General features: G+C 39.1%; 1 protein-coding gene across 1 annotated transcript in view; it reads left to right on the forward strand.

Annotated features, from left to right (window-relative positions):
* Positions 1-27,199, forward strand: part of PKHD1 (PKHD1 ciliary IPT domain containing fibrocystin/polyductin) — a gene marked incomplete at both ends in the record, with an annotated part of 416,219 nt that overhangs the window by 295,518 nt on the left and 93,502 nt on the right. Inside the window, 5 exons of the mRNA XM_080665111.1 lie at positions 3,672-3,826; positions 5,184-5,336; positions 7,714-8,592; positions 9,295-9,463; positions 11,218-11,375. Coding sequence (XP_080521237.1) covers positions 3,672-3,826; positions 5,184-5,336; positions 7,714-8,592; positions 9,295-9,463; positions 11,218-11,375 — 1,514 coding nt within the window. The remainder of the gene's footprint in view (positions 1-3,671; positions 3,827-5,183; positions 5,337-7,713; positions 8,593-9,294; positions 9,464-11,217; positions 11,376-27,199) is intronic.

Raw genomic sequence — 27,199 nt, forward strand, 5'->3', positions numbered from 1 at the left:
ATAAATCTGTGCACCGGGCCTCTAGTATTATTATATAAATTTATCTCTGGTTAGAGTGTAGGTCCTCATACTGAAGGGCTGTGGGTTTGATTCCCATCAGGGGCACATACCTCAGTTGCAGGCTTGATCCCCAGCCTCTGTTGGTGTGCATTTGGGAGGCAACCAATTGACATGTCTCTCTCACATCGATGTTTCTCTGACTCTCTTGCTCTCTCTTTCAAACACACACACACACACACACACACACACACACACACACACACACACACAGCATACTCCTTCCCCTCTACTCTCTCTAAAAAAAAAAATCAATGGAAAAAATATCCTTAGGTGGGGGAAAATATTTTTTAAAAAGAAGTATAGAATCCCAAGGCTTTGGGACTATAGAAGAGAGATAAATGATAAAGAGCCTGTAAGGTTTTAGAAGACTTAATGAAAAAGATCAGCTTAAGTTCAATTATATTTATATTTATAATATAAAGTTTAGAATAATAATTTAAATAATTTATTTCTCTCTTTGCATAGAAAATTATTAGGCACTGTGGTGTGTACGTAGCATTTCATTAAATATTAATATTAAAGTTGAATAGCCACAGAAGATATGAGTACAAAATCAGTTACAAGGCAGTAGTATCTATTATTATGTCAAATTTATGTTGGAACAGAAACAGGGATTGGGCATTCAGTGGAGAAGAGACTCCCATGGGATGACTTCTTGAAAGCAAAGGAATTTCAGTCAGTTTTTAAGAATGAATAGACTGGAGGGCAGAGTACAGATGATGATAATTTGTGTGAAAGCTGAGAAACACATAACAATTTTTGTGAGAGTAAGCAGATTCCTTTGGCGGGAGCAGAGGACTTATGTAAGAGAGGGGACGAGGTGTTGTTATTTTTTATATTACATTAAAGTTTTCTTTCAGGTCATATATTCTATGTGTTTTGATAAATGTATAATGACGGAATCTATCCTTATAGAATCATACAGAATAGTTTCACAGCCCTAAAAATCCCCTGTGCCTCATTGGGAATGCATTTTTTAACTTATTTATTGATTTTTAGAGGGAAAGCGGAAGGGAGGGAGAGAGAAAGAAACATCAGTACTTGTACTACATCAATTTGTTGTTCATGCATTCATTGGTTGTTTCTTACATGTGCCCTAACTGGGGATGGGACCTACAACCTTGACAACGATGCTTTAATCAATTGAGCTACCCAGGGGTAGAATGAATTTTAATCTAATATTCACAAGGACCTTTTGGAACATTATACTGACCTAGTGTCTAAAAAACTTTCTTCAGCAATATAAACAGAATTAAAAATATTATCTTGTCCTAGCCTTTTTGGTTCAGTGGATAGAGTGTTGGCCTATGGACTGAAGGGTCCCGAGTTCAATTCCAGTCAAGGACATGTACCTCAGTTTCAGGTTCGATCCCTGGCTCTGGTTGGGGCGGGTGTGGGAGGTAACCAATTGATGTGTCTCTTTCACATCAATGTTTCTCTCTCTCTGTCTCTCCCCCTCCTTTCCACTCTCTCTAAAAATCAATGGAAAAATATCTCCAGGTGAAGATTAACAACAAAAAAATATTATCTTGATATTACTGAAGTAAAGGATTGATTTGAATTACACTGCTAATTTGATTTTGGTGTTAGTTTAAACCCATAGCTTTCTTTTTTAAAAAAAATATATTTTACTATAATACATTACCTGGTAAGTTGGAAAATTTATATTTCAATGATAATTACTAATAAACACATTATCCATAAGTGGACTAACATTTCAATAAGCATCTTTCCTGTCTTCTGTTTTTTGTGCGTGTGTTATTTTTGTTAAAAATAAATGGTGTAGCCCTAACTGGTTTGGCTCAGTGGATAGAGAGTCGGCCTGCAGACTGCAAGGTCCCAGGTTCGATTCCGATAAAGGGCATGTACCTTGGTTGCGGGCACATCCCCAGTAGGAGGTGTGCAGGAGGCAGCTGATCGATGTTTCTCTCTCATCGATGTTTCTAACTCTCCATCCCTCTCCCTTCCTCTCTGTAAAAAAAGCAATAAAATATATTTAAAAAAATAAATGGTGTATATTGTTTTATATCCTGCTCTTTTCAATCAATCTGTAATGATCAGAATCCCTTGTAATTCATTGTTTTGCTACAATGTACTTTTTACATGGCATGGGTTTATAGGTGTTTCAGAATTTCAGGGATTATCATGATATCAGTACAGGATGTGGTAGTATTGCTTTTTCGTTAGCAGGTGAAGAACTGAGAGTCAGACAGGTGGGCTGATGTTATTTAATGAAAGTATTTTCACTTGATCAGGAGTCTTCCTTTTGCTTTGATTCAACCTCTAACTCCATTCATTGATCTATTCTTGAGTTTTGTTATTTAATCTCTCTGGATATTAGTTTCCTTGCCTTTAAAAGTTAGTAGTTATTCTAGTATTCTGTAACTGAGTTTTCTAGGATGTCATAGCAAAATAGGAACAGAGGTAACACTAAATTCTTTCATTAAAATTACATCAATTGACAAGTTTTCTTTTGTCTCTCTGACTCTCTTTTCTTTTTTTCTAACCTCAAGGACACAGATTTGAATTAATTACCACCTTTGGCCCACAGATGACCTCTTTTAACTTGTTTCTGCTTTTGGTGTTGATACTATATGTTAGACATCTGTGACTTTCCCACTTACACAGTAGCCTTTTTAAGGATGTTTACTAGTGAAAAATCTAAGTTTTAATACAATGCCATGTTTTATTTACCATTATGTTTCTAGCACCTACTGTAGTTTCTGGTGCAAGCCAGTTGCTCAATCAATATATGTTGCATGATTGAATGGCTGTCACATAGACCTGTTTCCTGGATGAACATTTTACTGGTAGAGGAGAATCCATTGTCAAAACTTGCTAAAATGTAGACATTGACAAAAGAGGCAGGTAATTAAAATAAACATATGCCATTGAAGTTAGTAATGATAGTGAATTGAGAATAAAACAGACATATATTCACTAGAAAAACCTAAGTGGCAGTGAAAGACTGAACAGAAATTTTATTAAATGTGAAGTAAAACAAACAAACAAAAATAAACAAAACCCTTATAGTTTCATATCGTGTGCAAACACAATATTTGGAACATAGCACAGTGGAGGCATGTATACTTTTATCCCTACAGTAACATTGGGATGTTGGGAGGAAGATTTAAATATTGCCACTTTTCAGATGAAGATAGGACACTCAGAAAAGTTTAAGTGACTTCTAAAAATCACACAGCTAGTAAGTGGCACCTCTAGGATTCATACTGTATCTGTCTGACCATAAAAATATGAGCCTTAATGAATGATAATAAACTGTCTCAAAATTGTATTACCAGACTTTAGAAAATTTAAGAAATAATTCCTTCTGAAATACATTTATTATTTAACTTTTGCCAATTGAGGAGGAAGATTTTCATTTTAGGGAATAATATATAGACGTCATATTTTTAACATGTACACATGTAAGCCAGATGATCAGCTCCATTAGCTTTAAACTTTTTGCAAAAGCCATTTGTTTCTGTCTTGACTTGGAATTTCTTCTCCCTGGAATTGTTGGCTGTAGTGCATTTCCTTTGCGATCTGGAGTTAGGTAGGTGATCTGTGTTGCAGTGCCAGATACTTGATACATCTTTATGCTGTTGCAGAATTATAGTAGAGGACGCCGTGGATTGGCGACCCCATGACCAAATTGTGCTTGGCTCCTCTTCCTATGAGCCTCACGAAGCAGAGGTCCTCACTGTGAAAGAAGTTAAGGGCCACCATGTGCGGATCCAGGAGCGGCTCAAGCACCGGCACATTGGTAAGGTTTGCTTTGCTGGTTAATGGGGAGGTGAACGGAGCCAGGAAGAACGTGTTCTGTCTGGGGCCTTGGGTCCGATCACCATCCAGAGGAGAGGGACAGTGCTTTACTGCTGCCTAGACTCATCCTAGAAGGCTTATCTCTATCCATTCATTCATTTTATTGCCAAATTAAAAATACTTTGATATGAGGGAATTTTTTAAACTTTTATTCATAATGGCAAGTCTAGAAGCAAGCAGAAGGGTTACGGCTTTTGTTCAAGGTCACCTGACATTTTCATGTCTAGGCCAGAATAAATCTCATGGGAGCTGAGTTTCCAGTTCATTTCCTGGCACTCTGAATTATACAGTTACTTAGAAGGTGCTAGTTATTGTAAATAATGACTTATTTTCCATACTTAGGAATGTATCCCTCCTAACATAAAATTCATGTTATGCATTGACTACTACTGCTACCAAAAAAATATCCAAATGTCTTTTCTCAAAAAAAAGTGCTGAATATTTTTATACACTATACACAGTTAAATATACATTGCACATAAATAATAACCATACATTTCCTGCTTCTGTGGAATAACTTATCTAACACAGAAGATACAGCGAATAAGTAATAAAACATGGAAATAGAGGGGTTAGGGAATATCTTTTTGTCTGTGATTTGTGAGAGGGAAATACATGTTTTCACCAGGACTACATATAAAGCTACATTTAAATCATAGTTCCAAGGATGATTTCTGTTTTTAAAAAGTGGCCAAAGAAGAGAGAAATCTTCACCGATCCTGGTCAGTAAAGTGCTCCATGTGGAGGGCAGTGACAGAAACAAGCCCTTGGCTGTTTGGCTCCCACTGCTGAGGAGGCTCCTAAGGCAGCAGTGAGCTTGAGACCCACAGTGGGAGGACACTGCTGCTGCCCTTGGACCCACAGCGGGAGGACACTGCTTTAGTTCTGTCACTGCCTCAGTTGCTCTGGGATTCCTCACTCTCATGAAAGAAGTCCACAGACAATGTCCAACCAAACACTGAGTCTCACACTGATGCACTTAAGGAAGGAGGATGGGGACCCCACTAATTGGACAGGTCCGCCCTGCACAGTAACCTGTCCTAGTAGCCACAGTTATTGAGGAGAAATGAATTCTTGCTCAACCACTTTCACTCTGATCCCAAAGGGACACAAGTAACCAGGCTTTTCATTTCTCAGCTGACATTTGTGGAGATGCCCGAGGAAAAGCGGACCTTGATGCTGGTAGGACTTCCGAGGGGAAAGGAGTGTTTTCATTTGGCAGATTCCCTAGGCCCCAGACTGGTGATTCCTGAAGTTGGTTTTTAAAGGTGTTTCTTCCCCAACTCCTTTTGCCCCAGGAAGCGTACACGTCCTGGAGGATGGCCCACACGTTCGTTTGGCTGCTGAGGTTGGACTTTTGACCCGAAATATACAAATGCAGTCTGATACATCATGCAGGGGGAGACTCCTTGTGGGGTCCTTCAGGAAGTCCAGCAGAGAAGAATTTTCAGGTAAACGAAATTTTAAGTGACATTACCAATTGGAGCCTATTCTTCTGGGACACTCAGAAATTCCAACTGTGAGAATTTTCCTTTATAAAACAAAATGTACAAATTTAATGGCTCCTCTGTGCTCTGAGTAGCTATGCATTTTCAGTTTTAATCTGTGCTTAATTATCAGTGTGATGCTAAAATAATATACTAGCTATCGGCACATACGCACATTTTTACCTCAAAGAAAACATCTTCAGCAGATGTGAAATTTCCTCTGCTTTGAAATTATGGATGATTTAATGACCACTTGAGTTTTATCTCTTTCCTGAATTTCTATAATTCTTTCCCAGTAGCATGCTATATCTGATGGCAGGCCTCAGCTCATGCTATAAAGCAATAGCGTAAATTAAAAAAAAAAATGATTTCCGTATTCCAGACTCCTTTAAGGATCAGTTCATTCTCTCTCATTTCTTTCAAATTTTAGCTCTTGGAATGCTGCAAAATTATTTGATTAGCACCTTATTTCTTCAACTTGTATTCCTTAAATATTATTCCAACGTTGTTCCATAGTCAAATAAATTTGGGAGAGGCTATCACTGTAGCTCTATCTTAGAAAGTCACTGTGTACACGAATACAATACAGGCTCTGCGAAAGCCTGGAATAGAGGATCTAACCACTTTCCAAAGATATCGAGCATGGAACACTTTTCGCTGGCACATCTGTTTCACCAGTACGATAAAGAACAGCATTTATACCTTACATCAGAGTTCAGGATTTCTGGTCCATAGAATAAGCTTTTTCTCCATAAGCTCTCACTCCATTAGCTGTCAACACAAGTGAGTTTGCTCCTCCCCACACCCAAGGACATTTGTCCCTATCTGGAGACATTTTTGCTTGTCACAAATTTGGTGGGTGAGTCTGTTTGTAAACCATCAATTGTTTCCTTTTTGTCCTTGGCTCTGAGTGAGGGGGAGCTGTCTAAAGTCTGTTTGGCCTCTTTAGGATTGAACTCACAGCTGACCTGGTGGAAAAGTGGCTGGGAAATCCAGGTGATTGGGATCAAAATTTGGCTCTACCATTTGCTAGCTGTGTAATTGTGAACACGTTTCTTAGCCCCCCATGAGCCTCAGTCTCATTATCAGTAAAACAAAGGTATTCACAGGCTAAATGCATAGATTCTGGAGCCAAACTTTTCAGGTTTGAATCCTGACTTGTGATTAACTATGTAAATTAAGATAAATTACTAAATCTTTCTGGGTCTCACTCTCAACTGTAAAGCAAGAATAATGATGCAAACTTCACAGGGTTGTTATAAGGATTAACTGTGTTAAATACATGTTTTTTTTAAAGAACCTTAAAATTTTTCTGTAACAAACTCCAGCATCTGGAATTGGGGGGGATCTGCAGGTGTCGGTCAAGGGTGCCAGCCATGGGTGTTCAATGGTTATAGGGAAGAAAAGCAGACCAGAACTTACAATTCCTTCTTTTAAACTGGAGAGCTCTGTCAGTCTCTTCCTTCTGATAAGACATATCCAGCAACTTGCACTCAGAATTGTGATTTTTCAATGGGAAAATAGTTGTGAACAAAATCACTGCTTAATTCTCTGTTGAAATGAGTAAGACATTTTAAGTGTGTACTATGAATTAATTTTCAGTCTTGTGTAAATTAAATCTATGAAATATAATTATGCACATATGACATTAAAAACACTATTATGAAAATTAAAAAATAATATAGTGTGGCTAAAATAAACATACAGAATTTTATAGAATTTGAAAATGATTTAAAAATATGTTATTTCCTCCTTCATGTCTTAATCAAGAGACATTATTGAATATCATGTTTTGGGGCATATATTGAACAGAAATATATGTTCAAAAATTTTCACTTATGTGACACTCTTAGGAAATGTTTACAGTGTTTGTAGAGTTAGCCATTATGTTTTTTTCATACAATATCTTTGTGGGGATGGCTATGACCTTTTCACATGGGGGTCACTGAGACACAGAGAGGGAGACAGGATTCTGAGGTGAGTCCCAGCAATCCATATGCCCCTCATTCTTACCCAGTTCCTGACCCAGCCCTGCAGGCAGATGCCTGGAGTCTTTAAGCTACGTGTGCCCATCTCCTTTCTCTATCCTTCCTTTCCTTGTTCTCTATCCTATCACCAGACTCTTCAGACTGCACACGAAACCTTTTTAGGCATTAATGTCACCTTCAATGGATTCATATATTGTTAGTGAGAATCACTGGCATGAAATACTGTGCTGGTGCTGAGAAGAAATGATTACATTTCAATGAAAAATCTGCATATTCTGGTGTCAATAAATGGACCATCTTTCTGCCTTTCATGGGGAAGAAAAAGTACCTGATGATATGCATTTTGTTTACAGGTGTCCTTCAACTTTTAAATGTAGAAATTCAGAACTTTGGCTCACCATTGTTTTCATCCATTGAATTCACGAATGTGACGGCAGGATCCTGGATAATATCTTCTGCTCTGCACCAAAGCTGCGGTGGGGGCATTCGTGCAGTTGCCAGTCACGGGATCATTTTAAATGACAACATAGTGTTTAGCACTGTTGGTCATGGCATTGATTTGGAGGGTCATGCCTGTTCTCTCTCTAATAACCTTGTGGTTCTGATGACACAGTCAGCGTGGTCCAGTGCTTGGGTGGCAGGCATCAAAGTGAACCAGGCTAAGGACATCACCCTCCATGGTAATGTTGTGGCAGGATCGGAGAGACTTGGCTTTCACATCCGAGGCCAGAGGTGTTCCCCTCTTGAAGCTCTTTGGTCTGACAATGTGGCCCACTCAAGCCTTCACGGTCTTCATCTCTATAAGGAAAGTGGACTTGGCAACTGTACTAGAATCTCTGGCTTTTTGGCTTTCAAGAACTTTGACTACGGTGCCATGCTCCATGTGGAGAACAGCGTGGAGATAGAGAACGTCACTCTGGTGGACAACGCTATCGGTCTTTTGGCAATAGTATATGTGTCTTCTGGTTCACAGCCTTCCATCGAAAATGTGCAGATTGTGCTTAGGAACTCAGTCATTGTGGCCACTAGCTCCTCTTTTGACTGCATTCAGGACAGGGTTAAGCCTGCCTCTGCCAACTGGACATTAATGGACCGAGCTCCTTCCAACCCCAGAGGGGGTCGAGTTGGTATTCTGTGGCCAGTGTTCACCTCAGAACCAAATCGGTGGCCTCAGGAACCATGGCACAAAGTGAGAAATGGCCATTCAGTTTCAGGAATCATGAAGCTTCAAGGTAGGATGTTTGGTCTTATCCAAATAATGTAGTTTCATACATCTGAGCACAGAATTTTTAATAGCATTCTGAAATTATATTAACAAAAGAGTACAGTGTAGTCTAGTGCTTGTTGTACAATTGACCACCTGCTGCATACTGATAACCACACTAATGGTTGATAATAGCAGTGAGTGATAGTGATTCCTTTAAAAAATTACTGCTTTAAACATGTTGAAGAACTTTCACAGCAATTACTTAATTTGGTTATATGAAAATTCTCTTAGGTAGGTGTTATTTTTCCTATTATACAAAGGAAGAAACATAGATGCAGAAATTGTGTCTAACTGAAGTTGTTTACTAGTTGGTGGGGTAGCCAGGAATAAAATCAAATTATACCACTACCTATGCAGTTAATATTCTATTAGATCTCTTTTGTAATATTGTACTCACTTCCCATTGGATTTTATCAAACCTATGATAAAAGGTATCATTCTGAAGACATTGATGTGTTGGACTACTTCTATTTTACAAAGAATACTCATGTCTTGAAGAATTACAAATATTTAAGTCAAGATTTATGTAAAATCCTGGAACTAGCCTGGACAGCTTAAATTAACTTCTGGACAAACAGTAGCAAAGATTGTTTAGTTGCATAGTCTATATTTGCGGTTGGTAGTTTACATGATCTAATGCCATGATATGCTTAAATTTTTTTTTCAGATGTCACCTTTTCTAGTTTTGTGAAGAGTTGCTATAGCAATGACCTAGATGTATGCATTCTGCCCAATGCAGAGAACACTGGAATCATTCATCCCATAACAGCAGAGAGGACCAAAATGCTAAAGATCAAAGATAAAAACCAGTTCTACTTTTCTCCTTTACAAACCAGGTACCAGTTTTAGTATTTATAAGCCATATCCATGAAGTATAAAATCATTAATGGAAATAAAAAGAAGTCCTTCTGAAAAGTATGCTAGATTAATTGAGTGCCCCTCATTCTTTATGCCTCCTATGTTCAAGTGCTTTGCTATATGATTTTTGCAGTCTCTCTCACCAAAGAGCAGAGGCTGTTTCTCTCTCTTGAATCTGGATTCAGCAATGTGACTTTCTCCAGCTAATAAAAGGTGTAGACATGATGCAGGGAAATTTTTATTGATATTGTTTTGTCTTTATTAGAGATATTTCTTTGGGATATTTTCAATCACTAGAAAAAATGTACTCTAATTCTTGTATATTCTATAGAGTATGGTGTCACTAGTCTTCAGAAAGAACTGTAGGAGCCCTTGTGCAGGAATTGGTGGGGAGAAGGAAATCATGTCTGTTATCAAGACCCTGAGTTGAATAATGAGGCTTAGATAGATACTGGTGCTCAGACCAGGTGTAATTACCATTCTGGACTGTATGATCTGAGAGTTTCCTTCAGGAATCTGAAAACTAGATAAGGCACTATTTTTGCCATAAAAGGGAGCAGGAAAATCAGGATCAGGGAAAATGGGCTACTTTTCTTCCCCATAACATTGGGATAAACTCCTATAGTTGGAAGAAAAGAATCAAGAAAAATCACCCTAATTGGAAAGTTTATGTTTTTGGCCCAATACCTATCTCTTTAAGATGCCCATTCCTGAGCTACTTTTGGTACCTAAACATTATTAGCTATGTAATTTGGGTTGTCTTGTCATTTTTCTTTTATTGTCCAATTTTCCTTATGTTCATGTATTACCTATGGGATGAAAGAATTATATAGCTTAATAATGCTAGCATCTGATTTTTTGTACTATTAATACTTAACACATGGTTGGCATGCAATAATATTTAACATTAGTACTGATAGTACTGAAAAGTATTAGACCAGGAGAAATCAAATAAGTTTTCTAAAATTCAGTGTTTTAATGGTCTACTAATTGTTTATATAATCTCCTGACTCTAAATGCTGAAAGTATAGGAACCATGCCTGTATTTATCACCATTGTACTCCCCAAACTGTAAGAAGTATGTTTTCAATAGGTATTTGTTGAATGAGAATATCTATTTTTACCTTGTTTGCATATGGCATAAATATAATTGACATTTATAATGATAATCTTATAATACTGCAAGGTACCAAAGTTCCATAAAGAAATGCTTACATTATTTTCAGTAGGTATTAGAATTAGGAGCATTTTATTATATCTTACTGCTTAGAAAATTACAATCTATGTAAAGATGATATACCCAGAGTATTTGAATAATAATAATGCCTTTCTTCTTTTTTTTTTTTAAATATATTTTATTGATATCTTACAGAGAGGAAGGGAGAGGGACAGAGAGCTAGAAACATCGATGAGAGAGAAACATCGATCAGCTGCCTCCTGCACACCTCCCACTGGGGATGTGCCCACAACCAAGGTACATGCCCTTGACCGGAATCAAACCCGGGACCCTTCAGTCCGCAGGCCGACGCTCTATCCACTGAGCCAAACCGGTTTCGGCAATGCCTTTCTTCTTGACCATATAACTGAGAAATAATTGTCCTATAGAGTTTTATTTAATATCTATGTAACACATTACTACTAATAAATGCCTTTTTCGTCAGATCAGTAATTTCAATATATTTTCTTTTTTGTTGCTCATGAAATGAGAGTTGCTTTCTGTCTGTCTTTACAGGGAAGATTTAGGAACACTGGTCTGCCCTGAATCCTATTGTGAAAGTCCAAGAAAATATCTCTTTAAGGATCTCGATGGGAGAGCCCTGGAACTACCTCCACCGGTTTCTGTATTTCCTAAAACCGAGGCAGAATGGACTGGATCCTTCTTCAACACAGGTTGGTTATAAAGGAACTCCATGCCTCCAGTAGGGTGAGCACGCATGAAGGAGCTGGTATGGCTGTGTTGTCTAGTGGAAACCAAATATCCTGGAGAGGAAATGAATTCTGGAGTTGGAGCCTGTGCTAATCTGCTGCTCAACTCACCTGTATCAAAGGAATGTTGAGTGATTAAGAGATGTTGTGATCACTGTGTGGCCTCCATGACATTGCCAAAGGTGTACCTATGTCAAAGGTACAGATTCCTGACACCAACTCTGTGCACAAGTGAGAACAATACTCTCACTAGCTTGGTCACCTGGGCCTGAAGCATCATTCTCAGTGCTCAGAGCTTTGCAGTGTCAGCCACAGAGCCAGCAACTCTGGCTTCTGACTGCATCTTTCTCTATCACCAGAACTTAAGGGCTCTCAATCTGGAGAGGGTGGTGGAGTGGATGGCATGCAGTTTGCCTTCTTTTTCTCCATTTTTGAAATTGTGCCTGGGAGGTGTGTGTGTGTGTGTGTGTGTGTGTGTGTGTGTGTGTGTGTGTGGAGGAGGGGGGGTGTGGGAAGGGAGGCCAAGCTGTGATCAAAATTCCTTCTTCTTGTTTATACAAACAAAACCCATTTACCTATCAGTTTTTATAGCTGGACCCCTAGAGAGACCATTGCCCTCCTTACTTCCACAAACAATGAGACTGAGTTTTCTTTTCAGTTCAGGTGGAACCTGCTGCAGGTAAATCTAAAAAATTTTCCCTGTGGTTTTTTTTTCCTGCCTCAGTTGTTGATGCTTCAGACTTCTAGTCTTTCTTTCCTTTTTTAAAATTTCTGAATGTGTGAATGTACCAGAACTACATCTTCAGATCTGTTTTCTTTTCTCTTCCTAATCATTAAGCCCAAGGTTGAAATACCACTTAATGCTGAAGACTTCCAATTTATATCTCCAGCCAGACTCGATCCTGAACTTTAGTCTGGTATATCCAACTCCATTGAAAAGTATAACTGACATCTCAGACTTAATATGCCCTAAATGAGATTCTTCATCTCTGCCCCATCCATGTCCTGCTTCTTGCCTAGCTAACTCTACTTCAGTAATGGATACCATCATTTATGAGGGCGACTTAATGAAACTATCCAGAAACAATCATTTATTCTTTTTTTTTTTCAGAACCCAAATTCTCCCACTTCTAACCATCATTATCTCCCACCTGACAAGGGAATAATCTTCTAACTGGTCTTCTTTCTTATGCTCCTGTACCCTATACAGGTCAGTTTGTCAATGATAGCCAGAGTGATCTTTCAACTTTCCAATTTTTTTTCTATCCCCCTCAGAATGAAATCCACACTATAAGCTGTGTAGTATCTGGCTCCTGCCTGTCTCTCTCACTTCACTTTCTGTGACATCCTTTTTACTTATCATTGTCTTGTTTTTTCTTTCACATGATAAACTTATGCCTACCTCAGGGCCTTTGCATTGGCTATTTCTTCTGCCAGAAAAATCCTGTTCTCACTTCTTTGCAGAGCTGGCTCCTTCTTTTCAAAAGATAACTCCACAGAGAAGCCATCTCTGACCACCCTATCGAAAATAAATGTTCCTCCATTATTCTCTAGCCCTACTATGCCCACTTATAATTGTGAGTTTTTCCTAAACTTGTGGGTTTTGGTGAGGATCCCATTTCTGTGAAATCAGTATCAAGCGATACATGTCCCATTAATTGAAATTATAATATAAATGTACCTGCCTACTTGTGGATTTACTGTTTGCCATTTAGAGTACAAACTTCATGAGGGCAATAATTTTGTTCAGTTTACTATTACATATTTGGGAGATGCTCAATAAATGCCAGTTGATGAACTGATCAAGGGAATGAATTATTGACAACCAAGGAGACTATTAATGCTGTTTTCCCCATATCATTTAAGAATATACAGAAGAAATTGAGGCCTTCAGGTCATTGGTTTAAGGATTTATCTATAATATGGAATCCTGGAACCAAGAAGTTTCCAGGTATCTTTTTACTTGTTTTCACTTCTCTTCCATTTGAACAGCTACTACTTTATAGCACTTGCCTTTTAGAAAAGTTTTACATAAGTCATTAATTACCATGCAGTTCCATGCTTCAACATTGTTTAATATTTCTCTTAAAAATTTTTATAGGTTGAAGGTTTATCTTTGCAACAGAGTGAAAAGCTGTGAGGATTACAATATAGGATTTAGAAAGTCATTACTGAGTGCATGAAGCATGCTGAGTAAATATTCATTTTGATATGTTGGTTATATCTGTTGAATATAACCAGCAAATACGTATTTTCACAGAAGAATGAAATCCAGGGAAACATCCATATTGAGAAAATATGTGTAGAGTAGTAAATGGGGAAAAAATAGGAAGCTAGTTTCCCTTTTACCACTAGTTCTATTCAAATAGCTTTCTTAACAAAATTTATTGATTTGAGAGAGAAAGAGAGAGAGAGAGAGAGAGAGAGAGAGAGAGAGAGAGAGAGAGAGAGATTTGCTGTTCCACTTATTTATGCATTCATTGGTTGCTTCTTGTATGTGTCCTGCCCAGGAATCGAACCCAAACTTTGGCATTTGGGATGATGCTCCAAACAACTGAGTTACCTGGTCAGGGCTTCAAATAGCTTTCTGTAGTAAGTTGTCTTATTGGTTTTAAAAAATCATCCCCCTGTTACAGGTGTTATGGAATCGAGAAAACATTCTTATATTTTAAAATAAGTACGTGAATAATTGTATTTCCTAAAAGTTGTGGGTTTTGGTGAGGATCCCATTCCTGTGAAATCCGTATCAAGGGATACGTGTTCCAGAGTATTTAGTGAAAATTAAATTTTACAGAAGAATAAGGACTGAAGAGAGTGTCTTCAGTTGCCTCCGAAGAAGACCCTAATACAAGGCTTAGAATCCAAGTAGTTTATGTGGGGGTGAATCAGGAAAGCAGGGAAGGGGGAAATGAGCCAGGGAAAAGACTAAGGCCATTAAGGGATGTGCTGTCAAACTGGTTACCACCCTGGACAGCTGGAGCTCAAGTCTGGTGGGGAACTCCAGGAGACCAAAGGAACATGACCCAAAGTATTCCAGCTAAGTCCTAACGAAGCTAAGGTAGTTATACCTCAAATCCCTGTTTATCTCTGCCTGAGGGGTGCTACTGGGGACATTAACTCTCTAGTCCTCTGGCTTTCCCTGAACACAGGCCAATTGTGCTCTTTCCCATGGCCAGAAAAGTCCCTTCTCAAAAGAGAGCCATCGTCTTTGTAGCAGCAGTCTTTTGTTTGTGAAGGTGAGTGCCAAAGCCATTTGGTGTAGCTCTGAAATGTCTGTCCATTCCTCCATGTGTGAATAATAATGTTCTTTGATGAAATCTTAGATAGTTGCTAACCATGTGATGTAACTACACTATTTAGGCACCAACATGCTCTTGCTCCTGGTTGCAATGCTGTGTGTTTTATTTCCACCAGTCTCTGTGTTGGATGTGAAACATGATTCAATGATGGTAAAACTCCAGCATGTATTTTACTATTGCATACCATTTACTATCAATGTGTGGACAAGCATATGTATGGATGGCTGAATGTATAGAGGGAAGTATATATGACTGACTACCTGATGTTTTAAAGCTTTATAACATTTTAAATGAGGTTAATATAGGTTCCAACTGCGTGGATTCCCACAGTAGAATCTTCTGTTTACTGCACTAAAAATAAAATTTGTGTTCTCTTGCAAGGAAGGAGACAGCCCATAGTAAATGGTGCCTTCCGCGAACTAACAGAATGCAATGTTTTCCTTCGACTCCCAAATATGAATAGACTCCTCCTTCCCTAATCCAAGTCCATTTTTATTTTTTAAACCATTCTCTACTATGCTACTTTCCTGTTCATAACCTGGTGGATGTGAAAAGTACAAAGTTAATCTCAAGAGCTTTCATATCTATTTTGTATTTTCCTCTTTCAAGACAAGAATATATGATCTTCCATAAAACAGCGAGAGCAGTGCAGCAAAGATGAAAATGAGGGCCCTTGGAACCAGCTCTCACTTTTATTCCACATGGCACTGCCTTTCTCAATTTTATTGGCAGCTTGAAATCCATTGCCTTTGAGGTTTAGTTTTAACTTGAAAAAACAGATTTTATTTGCACATATAAGTTCACATTGCAAAATGACCCACTCATGCAGATATCCACAGGTCCCTCATATTGTCATATTCTCCAGCATCAGGAGCAAAAATTACTCATGTGGGTCAGCTCTGAGGAATGCTGTGCCAGTGGGCTTTTTATCTGTGCAATGCAGGTGTGTAGCCAGGGGAAAGTGAGCTGCTAATTTTGGTTTGTACTTATCTGTAAGTTAGCATTTGCAGCCAACTTTGAAACATGCATGACAAAGAGTGCAAGGCAGCTAATCCCAAGCAGATCCTCTAAGAACCATTTGCATTTTATTCTAGAAAGGATTTAGTTTTATTATGGAGGCATCTGGTCATCTGAAAATCCAAAATCATTTAGAAAAACAAAGTCTTGAAATTCATATCCCATTTAGGTAAGACTAGATAAATATCAAAGCTTTCCACTTTGCTTCTCACTCATTTCCTGTCAGTCCCAGATGACAAATAGGTAGCATCACCTCTCAGACCAGTTCATACATGTGGAACACTGAACTGAAAAAAAAAATCAGGGCTTTAGTTTCTATGGCATTTTACAATTTCTCAGACATGATGAGGACAGTAGAGGGAGATTAAGTGAAGCTTGCATGCACTGAGCGCTTTGAGTGTGCTCAGCACTGAAGCTGGCATTTTCATTTATTCAGCGAACGCATGTTGACCACTCTACCCGCACCTTTGTAAGGATGGAGCTGTCGTTGTGAACAAGGCAACATTCATCAAACTTAGGTTCAAATAAATAAACTTATGAAAAAATAAATAAAAGTATTCCAATAGTGATGAGAATTATAAAAAAGTGAAATAGGGTTAGAGAGGGAGATTGAGGTGTGTGTGTGTGTGTAAGGAAGTTGCTATTTGAAATAGAGTTACATTTCCAGTAAGCCTGGATGAGGAGTGAAGAGTCACACTGCTCTGAGCTGAGGGAGGGGCCTTCTAGGGATAAGGGCCAGGACACTGGCTTGAATGGCCTCAGTGTGGGGGAGCAGTGGGTGGGAAGGAGATCGGTGCCACTGGTAAGTAGTGAATGAGAAGGGGAACAGTTGGAGCTAGCTAGGAGCTAGGCCAGGGTCATTTAATAAGATGGTGTTGGAGGGTTTTAAGAAAGGTGGTCGTAGGATTTTATTCACTCTTTGGAAAGACAAGACAAGGGCTGTGGAGTGAATGGATAATGGGTGGGAGCAGGGAGCAGGCAGTGCATGAGGAAGCTGAAGTTAAGGGGGCCCAAGAGTTTCATTACTCCATGTGTGGTCCTGTGCTGGCTCACAAACTCTTGCACTGGTTCACAGTGAAATAATTACAGAAAGCTGTCACTTAGAAACACAACAATCTGACAGAGTAGTTTTATATCTATTGAATCTAAAAAATAAATCTTGGGCTTTTATTTTGTATGTCTAATTTGTCTGATAAGTTATACTGTATTTTTAAAAGTATTGGTCCACCAAGGACTGGAAATTTTCAAACAAACAAACAAAACAAAACCAAAAACCCCTGTTCTCCTGCCAAACTTTCTCCAGTTGAGGAGATGCATTTCATGTCCTAAGGAACGTGTCTCCAAAGCTGGATTATCATTGGGACATTAAACATTCATGCCTATGTTGAGGGGATTTTGAGTCAATAGGTGTTTGTGAGGCCTGAGCCTTTGTGTTTGTGTGTGTGTGCGCGCGTGCGCACACACACACACATACACACACACCTTCCCCAAGTGATTCCACTGTGAGAAAGTTTAAGAATCATTACTATAGAGTTATAGGCTGCCTTTGAAGTAAATAGGCTGGATGTTAAGAAGACAATACTTTTAATTAATTTAAAATATGGGCAGTTTCAATTTCTCATCAAAAATCAAGAATAGCTTTCTGTGCCTAATACCAACAGACATAAACATACTTGCTTATATGCACACTGGGTATATTTCCAAAAGGGAAAAGAACATTAACCAAAAAAACAACAACAACGAAAAAACAACACACCAACCTTTTTTAAACATAGATTATTTTTCCTAGTATTGGAGTTGAGTGACCTCAGAATGCCATTTTCATACACATCACTAGATAAAAATGGGTACAATGCTAAGTTTATTTTTTTAATTCTACATTGAATCATTATATTAAAAACTGAAATTCGTGATAAGCTTTTCCCACACTTCCCCTGACGTCCTTCCCAGCAAAGTGCCGGGGTCTGACCTTTGGGGCAGGTGAGAGTTTCTCATTCTTTACTGTGAGAGGGTAAGAAACATTTTTCAAATTGTGTTACTTCTTGGTTGTCTCTTGAGAAAGAAAGTTGTAAACCATAGTGGAGACTTTAAAAGTGACTGGTCTCAAATCAAAAATAAAAGATTAGGTGGATAAGAAAGAAAATAAAGCTGGCATTTGACTGTCAGCTTGGAGAGTGATGAAGAGGTTTCCAGCTGAATAATGGGAAAGCTCAGTAATGTGGAGATGGAGACGTAGGCTCGGCAGCTTCACAGACAGTGGCTAGCATTTTCTCAACTCTTTGTTGCTAGAACTTGAAATGTGTCTTTTCTTTAAGCTTTCTAGGCTTCTCGTTTCTCCCATTTGTCCTGGAATGACAGCAAGATGGTATTATAAAATGGGGAGAAGGGAGAGGGAGGGAGGAATGAGAGGACAGAATGGAGAGAGGGAACGGTTGTTAGGAAATTTGTCTGCAAATATCTGTGCTTGCCGAGGCCTTTTTCTACTAGCTAGAGGGGGAAATACCATTCTCTTTTCCCAAGCAATTATAGGCCCCAAAGATTGAAACTTGGTATATAGCTCTTTAATCTCAGCAGATATTTATGGTTAAACATTAGACTTTTAGGATTCCAGATGTCAGGGTATTAAAATATAAAGGCACAGTGGCGTCTCAGAAAATATTAGATTCTTTGGAATATGTGGCTGCAGGGATTCTTATCCCAAGCAGAGCGGGATAAAGCTCGCAGTGATACTTTGCAAGACCAAAAGAGCACCTTTCCTTCACCTTATTCCCTCCCTCCCCATGACTTGCCTAGTCTCCAGGCAGTGAATGGCATAACAATTTCTAATTGCATTTCGAAATAGTCCATGCTGTGCGTGGGAGTGGTTTTTCATGTGCGATTTTTAAAGGGTGATGCGGAAAGGCATACGATGCATGGGAATGGTTTCCTTTTTCTCTTTATTCAATCGAGGCATTTTATCCTTGAGATTGTCTTGCTCCTCGAATCTTCCATGAGCAAATAATACTTGTTAACTGTCACCATGTTTCTGACTCTGTGCTAAGACCTTCAGATGAATTATCTCATGTAATTTAATGCCATCAACAGGATCTATCTTATGAAATAGATAGTCCCCCCATCTGTAGATGTGGAAACTGATCTAGAGACATTAGGTAACTTGCCCAAGTCATACAACTAATTAATAGGAGAGTCATGACTAACTCTGTGTTTTTAACACTGTGCCATATTGTACACAGTTCCCTCCTTCTAGGACTTCTTCCTTCTTTCTGTGCATTCTCCACTATCAGGTCTGTAGATCTATCAGCTTTTATCAAACAGAAAGTCCTGTCTACACAGAACAAAGCAAAATGTGCAATTATGCAGCAATTATCCCTCCCAACTAGCAATAGTAACAGTTATCATTTATCCAGCAGATTCCATGTGCCAGGCATTGTGATAAGTGGTTTATAAACATTCTCATTTATCCTTTCAACAACCTTAACATGTAGGGATTGTTATTCCTTTTCAGCATCTAAAGAAATAGGGATTTAGAATATTTAACTCATTTTTCACGGTCCCACGACTAGAATGTGCAGAACCAAGATTTATTATCTATATTTGTCTGACTCCAAAGTCTGGGCTTGCAACCACTTCTAGATGATTATCATCTTGTGGCCTGAGTCATGGTGGGATGCTATACTGAGATATATTTAACTGGGTAACTTACATATTTCCATTTTACATGGTAGCAAATGGAATTTTTAGTCAAAAAATAACAATTATTACAACATTTTTGAAAGGCAATGTAATAGCATCCACAAAAAGGCCATGTATATGACCATTTTTCATGTACAGACTGGTCCCTGTCACATCCAAGAAAAGCATTGCCAGTGTTAACCACTGGAGATTGTGTGATGACACCTCATAGGGTATTATGAGCTTTGGTCATGAGACCAAAAGTTTATTATAGTAATTTTTTCTGTAGCTTCTTTTTCCCTCAGTGAGCTCATGTAGTTTTTTTTTTGTTTTTGTCTTCCTATTTAGACAAATATTTACTGAGTGCCCAGTGAGAGCAAAGCACTACTTTCTGTTGGTGTATCATAAAGGGGCATCAAGGTAGATAAGAAACCCTTCCCACCCTCATGCAGGGGGGCAAGAGGGCCAGGCTATGCGACAGAGAAAAGTAGTTGTTATAAAATTGGCACAAAGTACATTGGAGAGATCACGTATTTGGGGATATAGACAAGGGCTTTAAGAATGAAATAGAATTTGCCATTAGCCTAAACCAGTGGTCGGCAAACTCATTAGTCAACAGAGCCAAATATCAACAGTACAACGATTGAAATTTCTTTTGAGAGCCAAATTTTTTAAACTTAAACTTCTTCTAACACCTCTTCTTCAAAATAGACTCGCCTAGGCCATGGTATTTTGTAGAAGAGCCACACTCAAGGGGCCAAAGAGCCACATGTGGCTCGCGAGCCACAGTTTGCCGACCACGGGCCTAAACCATTGGTTAAAGCTTTAAAAGACATATAAGAAAGAGGGAAGGAAAAGAGTTTTGTTTAGAAGCAGCAGACACAGGGCTGTCCTCTGTGTAGCAGTATAGAAGCCCTCGCCCACACACAGGGAGTTGGGTCTCTGCCTCTTTATGCCCTTGTTTTACCATCACTCAATTCTATTATAACCTATCTCATGCTCTACTGACATTACTCTACAAGCCCTGACTTCTCATCAGACTGTGCATTCCTTGAAGACAAAAATCTTTAAAGTTTTAGTATAATCCCTGGAACATAAGGCATGGTTAGTAAATATTTGTTGAATGAGGGATTAAATGAATAAATAGATGAATAAATGAATGAAAATTTTAAAAATTCAAATTTAGTTTGCCAGTCAACTGTTTTACAAAGTAAATATTATAGATTTACTTAATGTAAAATTTTTTGTAACATTTTAAAAGAATGTTCTATATTCATTAATCTCATTAATGAGATTGTTGATGGCCAAATAAATTTTTGAAAACTCTGTTGCCATTTTGGAGATTCATCATGTGCATTAAAATATTAAAGGTTCTGATAACTCCTGCGATTAAATTTCTAAAATAATATTTAAATTTGTGTGATGTAGTATTTCTTAAACTTTTTAACTAGAGAATACTTGTTTACACTACATATTAGTGGCCCTTGGGATTAGTGTAATTTTCAGAATGAATTTTGGGAAATATTCATATTAGTTGTTAGGAATATATGCCAGTTGAAAAAAAAATCTTACAGCATCTTTAATTTGGATGGTTCCCTGAAGGCTAATATGTTCCACTTCCCATTCAATGTATGGATGACCTCTACCTTTACTTTTCCCAGGAGGTGGGTATCCACTCTCTTACAAGGCTTCCTAAGATATTTTGAATAATTTTACTTTTTAGGACCTCCTTTCTATGATTTTCACCCAATGAGCTAGTTTTTCTTCTAATATGACACATTATAAGACTAATTGTTTCCACATTACAGCCTTTTCCATATTTAAGGATAATAAAACAGCAATCTTATAATGACCCAATATGCCTCTTTCAAGCATAAAAATTCTTTTTTTAAATTCTTTATTGATTAAGGTATTACATATGTGTCCTTACCCCCCATTGCCCCCCTAAACCCTCCCCCGACTCATGCCCTCACCCCCCTGTTGTCTGTGTCCATTGGTTAGGCTTATATGCATGCATACAAGTCCTTTGGTTGATCTCTCCCCCTTACCCCTATTCTCCCCTACCTTCCCTCTGAGGTTTTCATCTGATAGTCAATATATGACAGATTGTTTTTTAGTCTTCACTTTTTAGAATGGCTTATTTTTTATATTCTTTAGTTGGTCAATTATTTTTCCAAAATGTAGAAATTAGTCTTTTTTTATATGAGTTGCAAGATTTTTCCTAGTTTTTTAGTTTAGTTTAGATTTTAATATTCTTTGCAGACATTTTTAATTCTTATAGTCAAATTTTTCAAATCTTTTCTACATTTTTCTGTGTGCTAAGAAAGATCTCCACAACTCTAAGATCATTTAACTTCATTAATATTTTCTGTTCATTTTTTATCTTTAACCCATGTAGAATTTATTTTTGTGATGAAAAAGATATAAATTTATATTTTTTTTCCTTAAGTGATTAGTCAAATGCTTCAACATCATTAATTGCAGAATTTCTATTTTCCTATGATTTAAAACATCATCTTTGCTATAAACTACATTCTCAAAGACATTTAGATTTATTTCTGACCTTTAAAAATGTTTTGCTTCATCCTTATACCATCTATTTATAGGATATTTTAATGATTGCATTCAAATTGTCAAAAAAATGCATTAGTTTTTATATCTAGTGAGTATGCAAATATATGGAGATAAGCTGAAAACCAGATCAAACAATCTTTCAAATCCATAAAATTGAAATGAGAAAGTTTCATGAATTTGTTCAGTACCTATAGGTAAGGCACAAGCATTTTATTTATTGACTAGGGGCCCAGTGCACGAAATTCGTGCACTGGGGGTGAGGGGTCCCTCAGCCCAACCTGCCCCCTCTCACATACTGGGAGCCCTCAGGGGATGTCTCCCTTTGTGGGAGGCGACTGGGCTGATCAGGGGAAGGCACCAGCCCCATCACCCCGCTGCTGCAGCCACTGCCAGTCACCACAGTCACCAAGGTGTTTTCATCAACAGGGACTCCAGTCCCTTCGCCATGAAAAGATGACAACTTTCTTTAGGCATTTTCAAGATGTGTCTTTCATAGGATATGACATTTCTTTCTTTCTTTCTTTCTTTCTTTCTTTCTTTCTTTCTTTCTTTCTTTCTTTCTTTCTTTCTTTCTTTCTTTCTTTTTCTTTTTTTATCCTCACCTGAGGATATGTTTCCATTGACTTTTAGAGAATGTGGAAGAGAAAGGGAAAGACAGAGAGAAACATCAAAGTGAGAGGAACACTTTGATTGGTTGCCTCATGCATGAGCCCTGACCTGGGCCCCAGCCAGGGAGGAGCCTGCAACCTAGGTACATGCCCTCGATCAGAATTGAACCCAGACCCTGTGGTCAGCAGGCCGAGGCATTATCCACTGAGCCAAACCGGCTAGGGCAGGATATGACGTTTCTTAGCCCTCCAGCAGCGGACCTTCGTTTTTTCCTCCAGAAGTGTGGTGGAAAAACCCTAGATCACCTTTTTGGATTCTTATTACCCAAGTTACTAAGAATATTACCAGTGGCATACAGGAAGCTTAGCCAATGAGCAGTCAGAAAAGGTGTTTCCTCTGTAGTTCACACCAATCGCCGGCTGGGCCCTGCCCAGGCCTAAAGCCTCTGGCCAAAGCATTAGGCCTGGGCAGGGGACCCCCAGCTCCCTCTAAACGCCGGCTCCGCCCCTGCTCAGGCCTAAAGCCTCAGGGCCTGGGCAGGGGCTCCCCAGCTCCCTCTGATTGCCAGCTCCTTCCCTGCCCAGGCCTAAAGCCTCGGGCCCTGGGCAGGGTCAGAGTCCGCGATCGGAGGGAGCTGGGGGTCTCCTGCCCAGGGCCTGAGGCTTTCGGCCTGGGCAGGGGACCCCCAGCTCCCTCCGATCGCCGGCTCTGCCCCTGCCCAGGCCTGCCCAGGCCGAAAGGGGACCCCCAGCTCCCTCAGATTGCCAGCTCCGCCCCTGCCCAGGCCTGCCCAGGCCGAAAGCCTCTGGCCGAGGCTTTCGGCTTGGGCAAGTGAACCCCAGCTCCCTCCAATCGCTGGCTCTGCCCCTGCCCCGTTGGCTCTGATCGCAGGCTTGGCCCTGCCCAGGAGCCCCCTGGCTCAGGCCCTTCCCAGGCTGCTCAGGGCCCACGCGGGGCCTACCTCAGAGTGACCTGGGTGCCAGGATGTTCCCGGGACCCAGGCGATGGGTGCCTATGTATGCAAATTAACCGCCATCTTTGTTGGGTTAATTTGCATACTTACTCTGATTGGCTATGGGCGTAGTGGAGGTACAGCAATTTACATGTTTGTCTATTATTAGGTAAGATGGGGCTGCTTAAGTATTCCCTTCCATTAAAATGCACACACACAAATGTAAAATAATCAAACAAACAACATCCATCTGTCTTAGGTATAAAATGAGTTGAAATTTGAGCTACCTGCTAAATCTTTCATTACTACTGTACCGAAAGAATGAAATGCAAGATTTTTCTATTATTAAAATTTGAAAAATGAAAACACATGAATTTCTAAAAATAATAAGTTGGGGAATTTTTTTAAAGAGAAAGAAAAAAAAAGAAAATGAAAAAGAGAAAAGAGAGAGCCAGTATTATTGCCATGGCAAAAAGTAAAGTAATTGTTTTTAGTTACAGGTATTCAAAAATTTCCCTGCTGTAAAATACTGATGTTACTGTTTCTCATACAACAAAGGCATAGAAATGTGAATAGATCTCAATAAGAAGTGGGGAAACAGTTATCAAAAACTGTTCTCGAAGGTCACTTGATGGAGCCTCTTGGCATCAAGCAACCATCTAATGGCCTATACCTGTGACTCAGCGACTTTTAAGAAATTATCTTCAAGATTTTGGTTGAGTGAATAAATGAAACAGTAAAACACACACTAAAAATGAAAAGACTCTGCCTTGTACCCATCTGCCATCCCAATCTTTAATACCACTGCTCAGAGGGATCAACTGGGAAGTTACCATTTTAAAAAATCATCTATATGTATTATTATTTTAATAAGAATAATGATAGTAAAACTCATTTATGTAACAAATGGAAATCCTGAAAAATGAGTTGGTTATTATGTAAAGCATGTCAAGAAAAGAGAGACAGAGGAAAATAAATTTTCCTACATCTGGAAGCCAATCTTTCGACTACAGAATTAGGGACTCCCTGTAGGACCCAGGTCCAATTTGCTTAGGTCCCTCTCAGGAGAAATATTAATAAAAATTGAACAGAAGTTCCTGAAAGTAATTGCCATGGAGAAAGGGAGTCAAAGTTGAATTTTTAAATGTGGCTGAGGGTAATAACCTCTTCCCTTTTGGGTGATGTTGGTAAGATGCACCTTTCCTTGAGCATAGCCCCGGTGGAAACCAGCCTGTCTCTACATCTAGGCTGTGTTCTCTCTTTCTGCTTAAATACTTTAGACTCTAAAGTTTAGAGGCAAAGGAGCAGATCCTAGAGCTATGAAAGACATAATGCATATAAAAATACTTATGCCTGGCTCAGGATAAGTGATGAATAAAATACTACTGACCACTAGATTGTTGCCACCACTTCTCATGGGTCTGGCTGGGATAATGACTTGAACATTTGAGCATCATATCTGAGCTGGTTCTTGTATTAGTTTTCTATTGCTGCCATAACAAATTTAGTAGCTAAAACAACATCCCTGTATGATCTCACAGTTCTGCAGGTCAGATGTTTAGTATACTTGGCTGGTTTCAATGCTTTGTGTCCCCCAAGGCCATATTTAGGATGTTGGCAGGACTGCATTCCTTTCTGGAGTCTTCAGGATGAATTCGCATCTAATCTCACCTTTTTTTTTTTTGCTGAGTACATTTCCATGTGACTGTAGGACTGAGGTCCCCATTCCCTTGCTTGTTGTAGGCTGGGGGTCATGCTCAGCTTCTAGGACTTATGGCCCCTTTCATCTTCAAAGCCAGCAACTTAGATTGTGTCCCTTTGGTGCTTTGAACCTCTCCTGCCTTCTCTTCCACCGCATCTCTCTGATTGCAGCCAAAGAAAGTTCTTTGCTTTTTAAAGGTTTATAGTATTAGATTGGGCCCACCCTGATCATCTCCCCACTTTAAGACCTATAACCTTGATCACATCTGCAAAGTCCTTTGCCATATTCACATGTTCAGGATTAGGGTCCTTGGTAAGGCCTAAGTTTTAATTGCAGAAGGTGAGAGAATATGGAATAAGAAATACTAACTTGGAATACTGATGCTATCACTGAAAGGTTTCTTCTCTCACAGGAAGCAAGCTAGACTGTTTATCTTGTTTCAGAGCTAGAAATGCGGAGGGTTCCATATCTGCTCTGTAGGCTGGACATCAGGTTTTGATGGAAAATTATCAGTATGACCTGGTTTATGTGATGTGATTATGTAACATTAAGAATCTTAACCTGATTTTGGTCTTATTTTTATTAAAGCTGAAGCAGGAATATACTTTATTTTGATATGCAATGAAATATATACTGAGTGGCCAGATTATTATGATCTCTGAACACATAATAATCTGGCTACTCAGTGTATATCTTATATAATAAAAGGCTAATATGCAAATTGTCCCCTCGACCAGGAGTTCGACCAGCAGGCAGGCCGGCCATCTGCCCATGTCCTCTCCCGCTGGCCAGGCTGGCCGGAACCCACCCATGCACGAATTCATGCACCGGGCCTCTCTCTATATATATTTATATGTACACTGGGTGGCCAGATTATTATGCATTCAGAGATCATAATAATCTGGCCACTCAGTGTATACTTTACTACATGTACAGGGTGAGACAAATGTAGGTTTACAGTTGTTCATATGGAAAACAATACAATAATTAATAAATAATAATACAATAATAAACTGTATTTCATGTACTCATCACTGTAAACCTACACTGTATTTTAAATATGATTGTGTACTGTGTACTACCTTTGATATATTTACCTACTATGCTAGTGCTTCTAAATATGGCCAGCATTTGCCTCATGCACCAATCTCCCTTGAGTTCCATGAAACAGGATTTAGGCATTAAAAAGTCTTGGATGCCCAGTGCCTGATGATGCTCAGTGACACCAATGTGAACTCCTATACCAAAGGAAAGCAGCTCATTTCCCCTGGCCTCACAGACACCTCGATGGCCTCCCCAAATAGCTGAGTATGAGCTTGCAGAAGCTTTGACGAGGGAGCACAGCATTTGCAGCAATTAATTTTGCAGAGGAAGCAGTCTGTTTAAAGTTGCCTGCAGTCTAAACTGGGGGTTGTTGTTCAAGGCCACCAGAGCTGTAGTGGGCTCAGGCTGGCTCATCAACAAAAGAACAATGCTAAAATATGGCCTCTTGGGTTTTGCAGAAGAAGGAACTGGAGGGGCAATGAATTATGTTCACCTGCTAGAGCTGGGTGAAGACTGTAATTGTTTAGCCCCCTAGCACTACCCTGCAAGGGTTAAAGTGACAGAGATATTAGTGGGTGATGGCTAAAATTGTTGGTTTGAAGCTCTCGGCAATACACAGACTGTTATTTACCGGACTTGGTCGATTTACTTCTTAATGCAATAATGACCTGTGAAATGAAACGTGAGCTAGACAATTGTTCCTCATTGTTTCCAGTAAAACATCCTTTCATACCCCATTAAACCACCATTAATTCCATATGAAAGAGAGTCACGCACAAGCACTGATGGTATCTCTTTCTTTCTGGGACTTTCTTGCCCCCATGCTCCTGTTTCATTTTTCTTCTTCCTTTTCCTTCCTTCCTTCCTTCCTTCCTTCCTTCCTTCCTTTCTTCCTTCCTTCCTTCCTTCCTTCTTTCCT

This window comes from Plecotus auritus (assembly GCF_963455305.1).
Source record: "Plecotus auritus genome assembly, chromosome: 4".
Lineage (NCBI taxonomy): Eukaryota > Metazoa > Chordata > Mammalia > Chiroptera > Vespertilionidae > Plecotus > Plecotus auritus.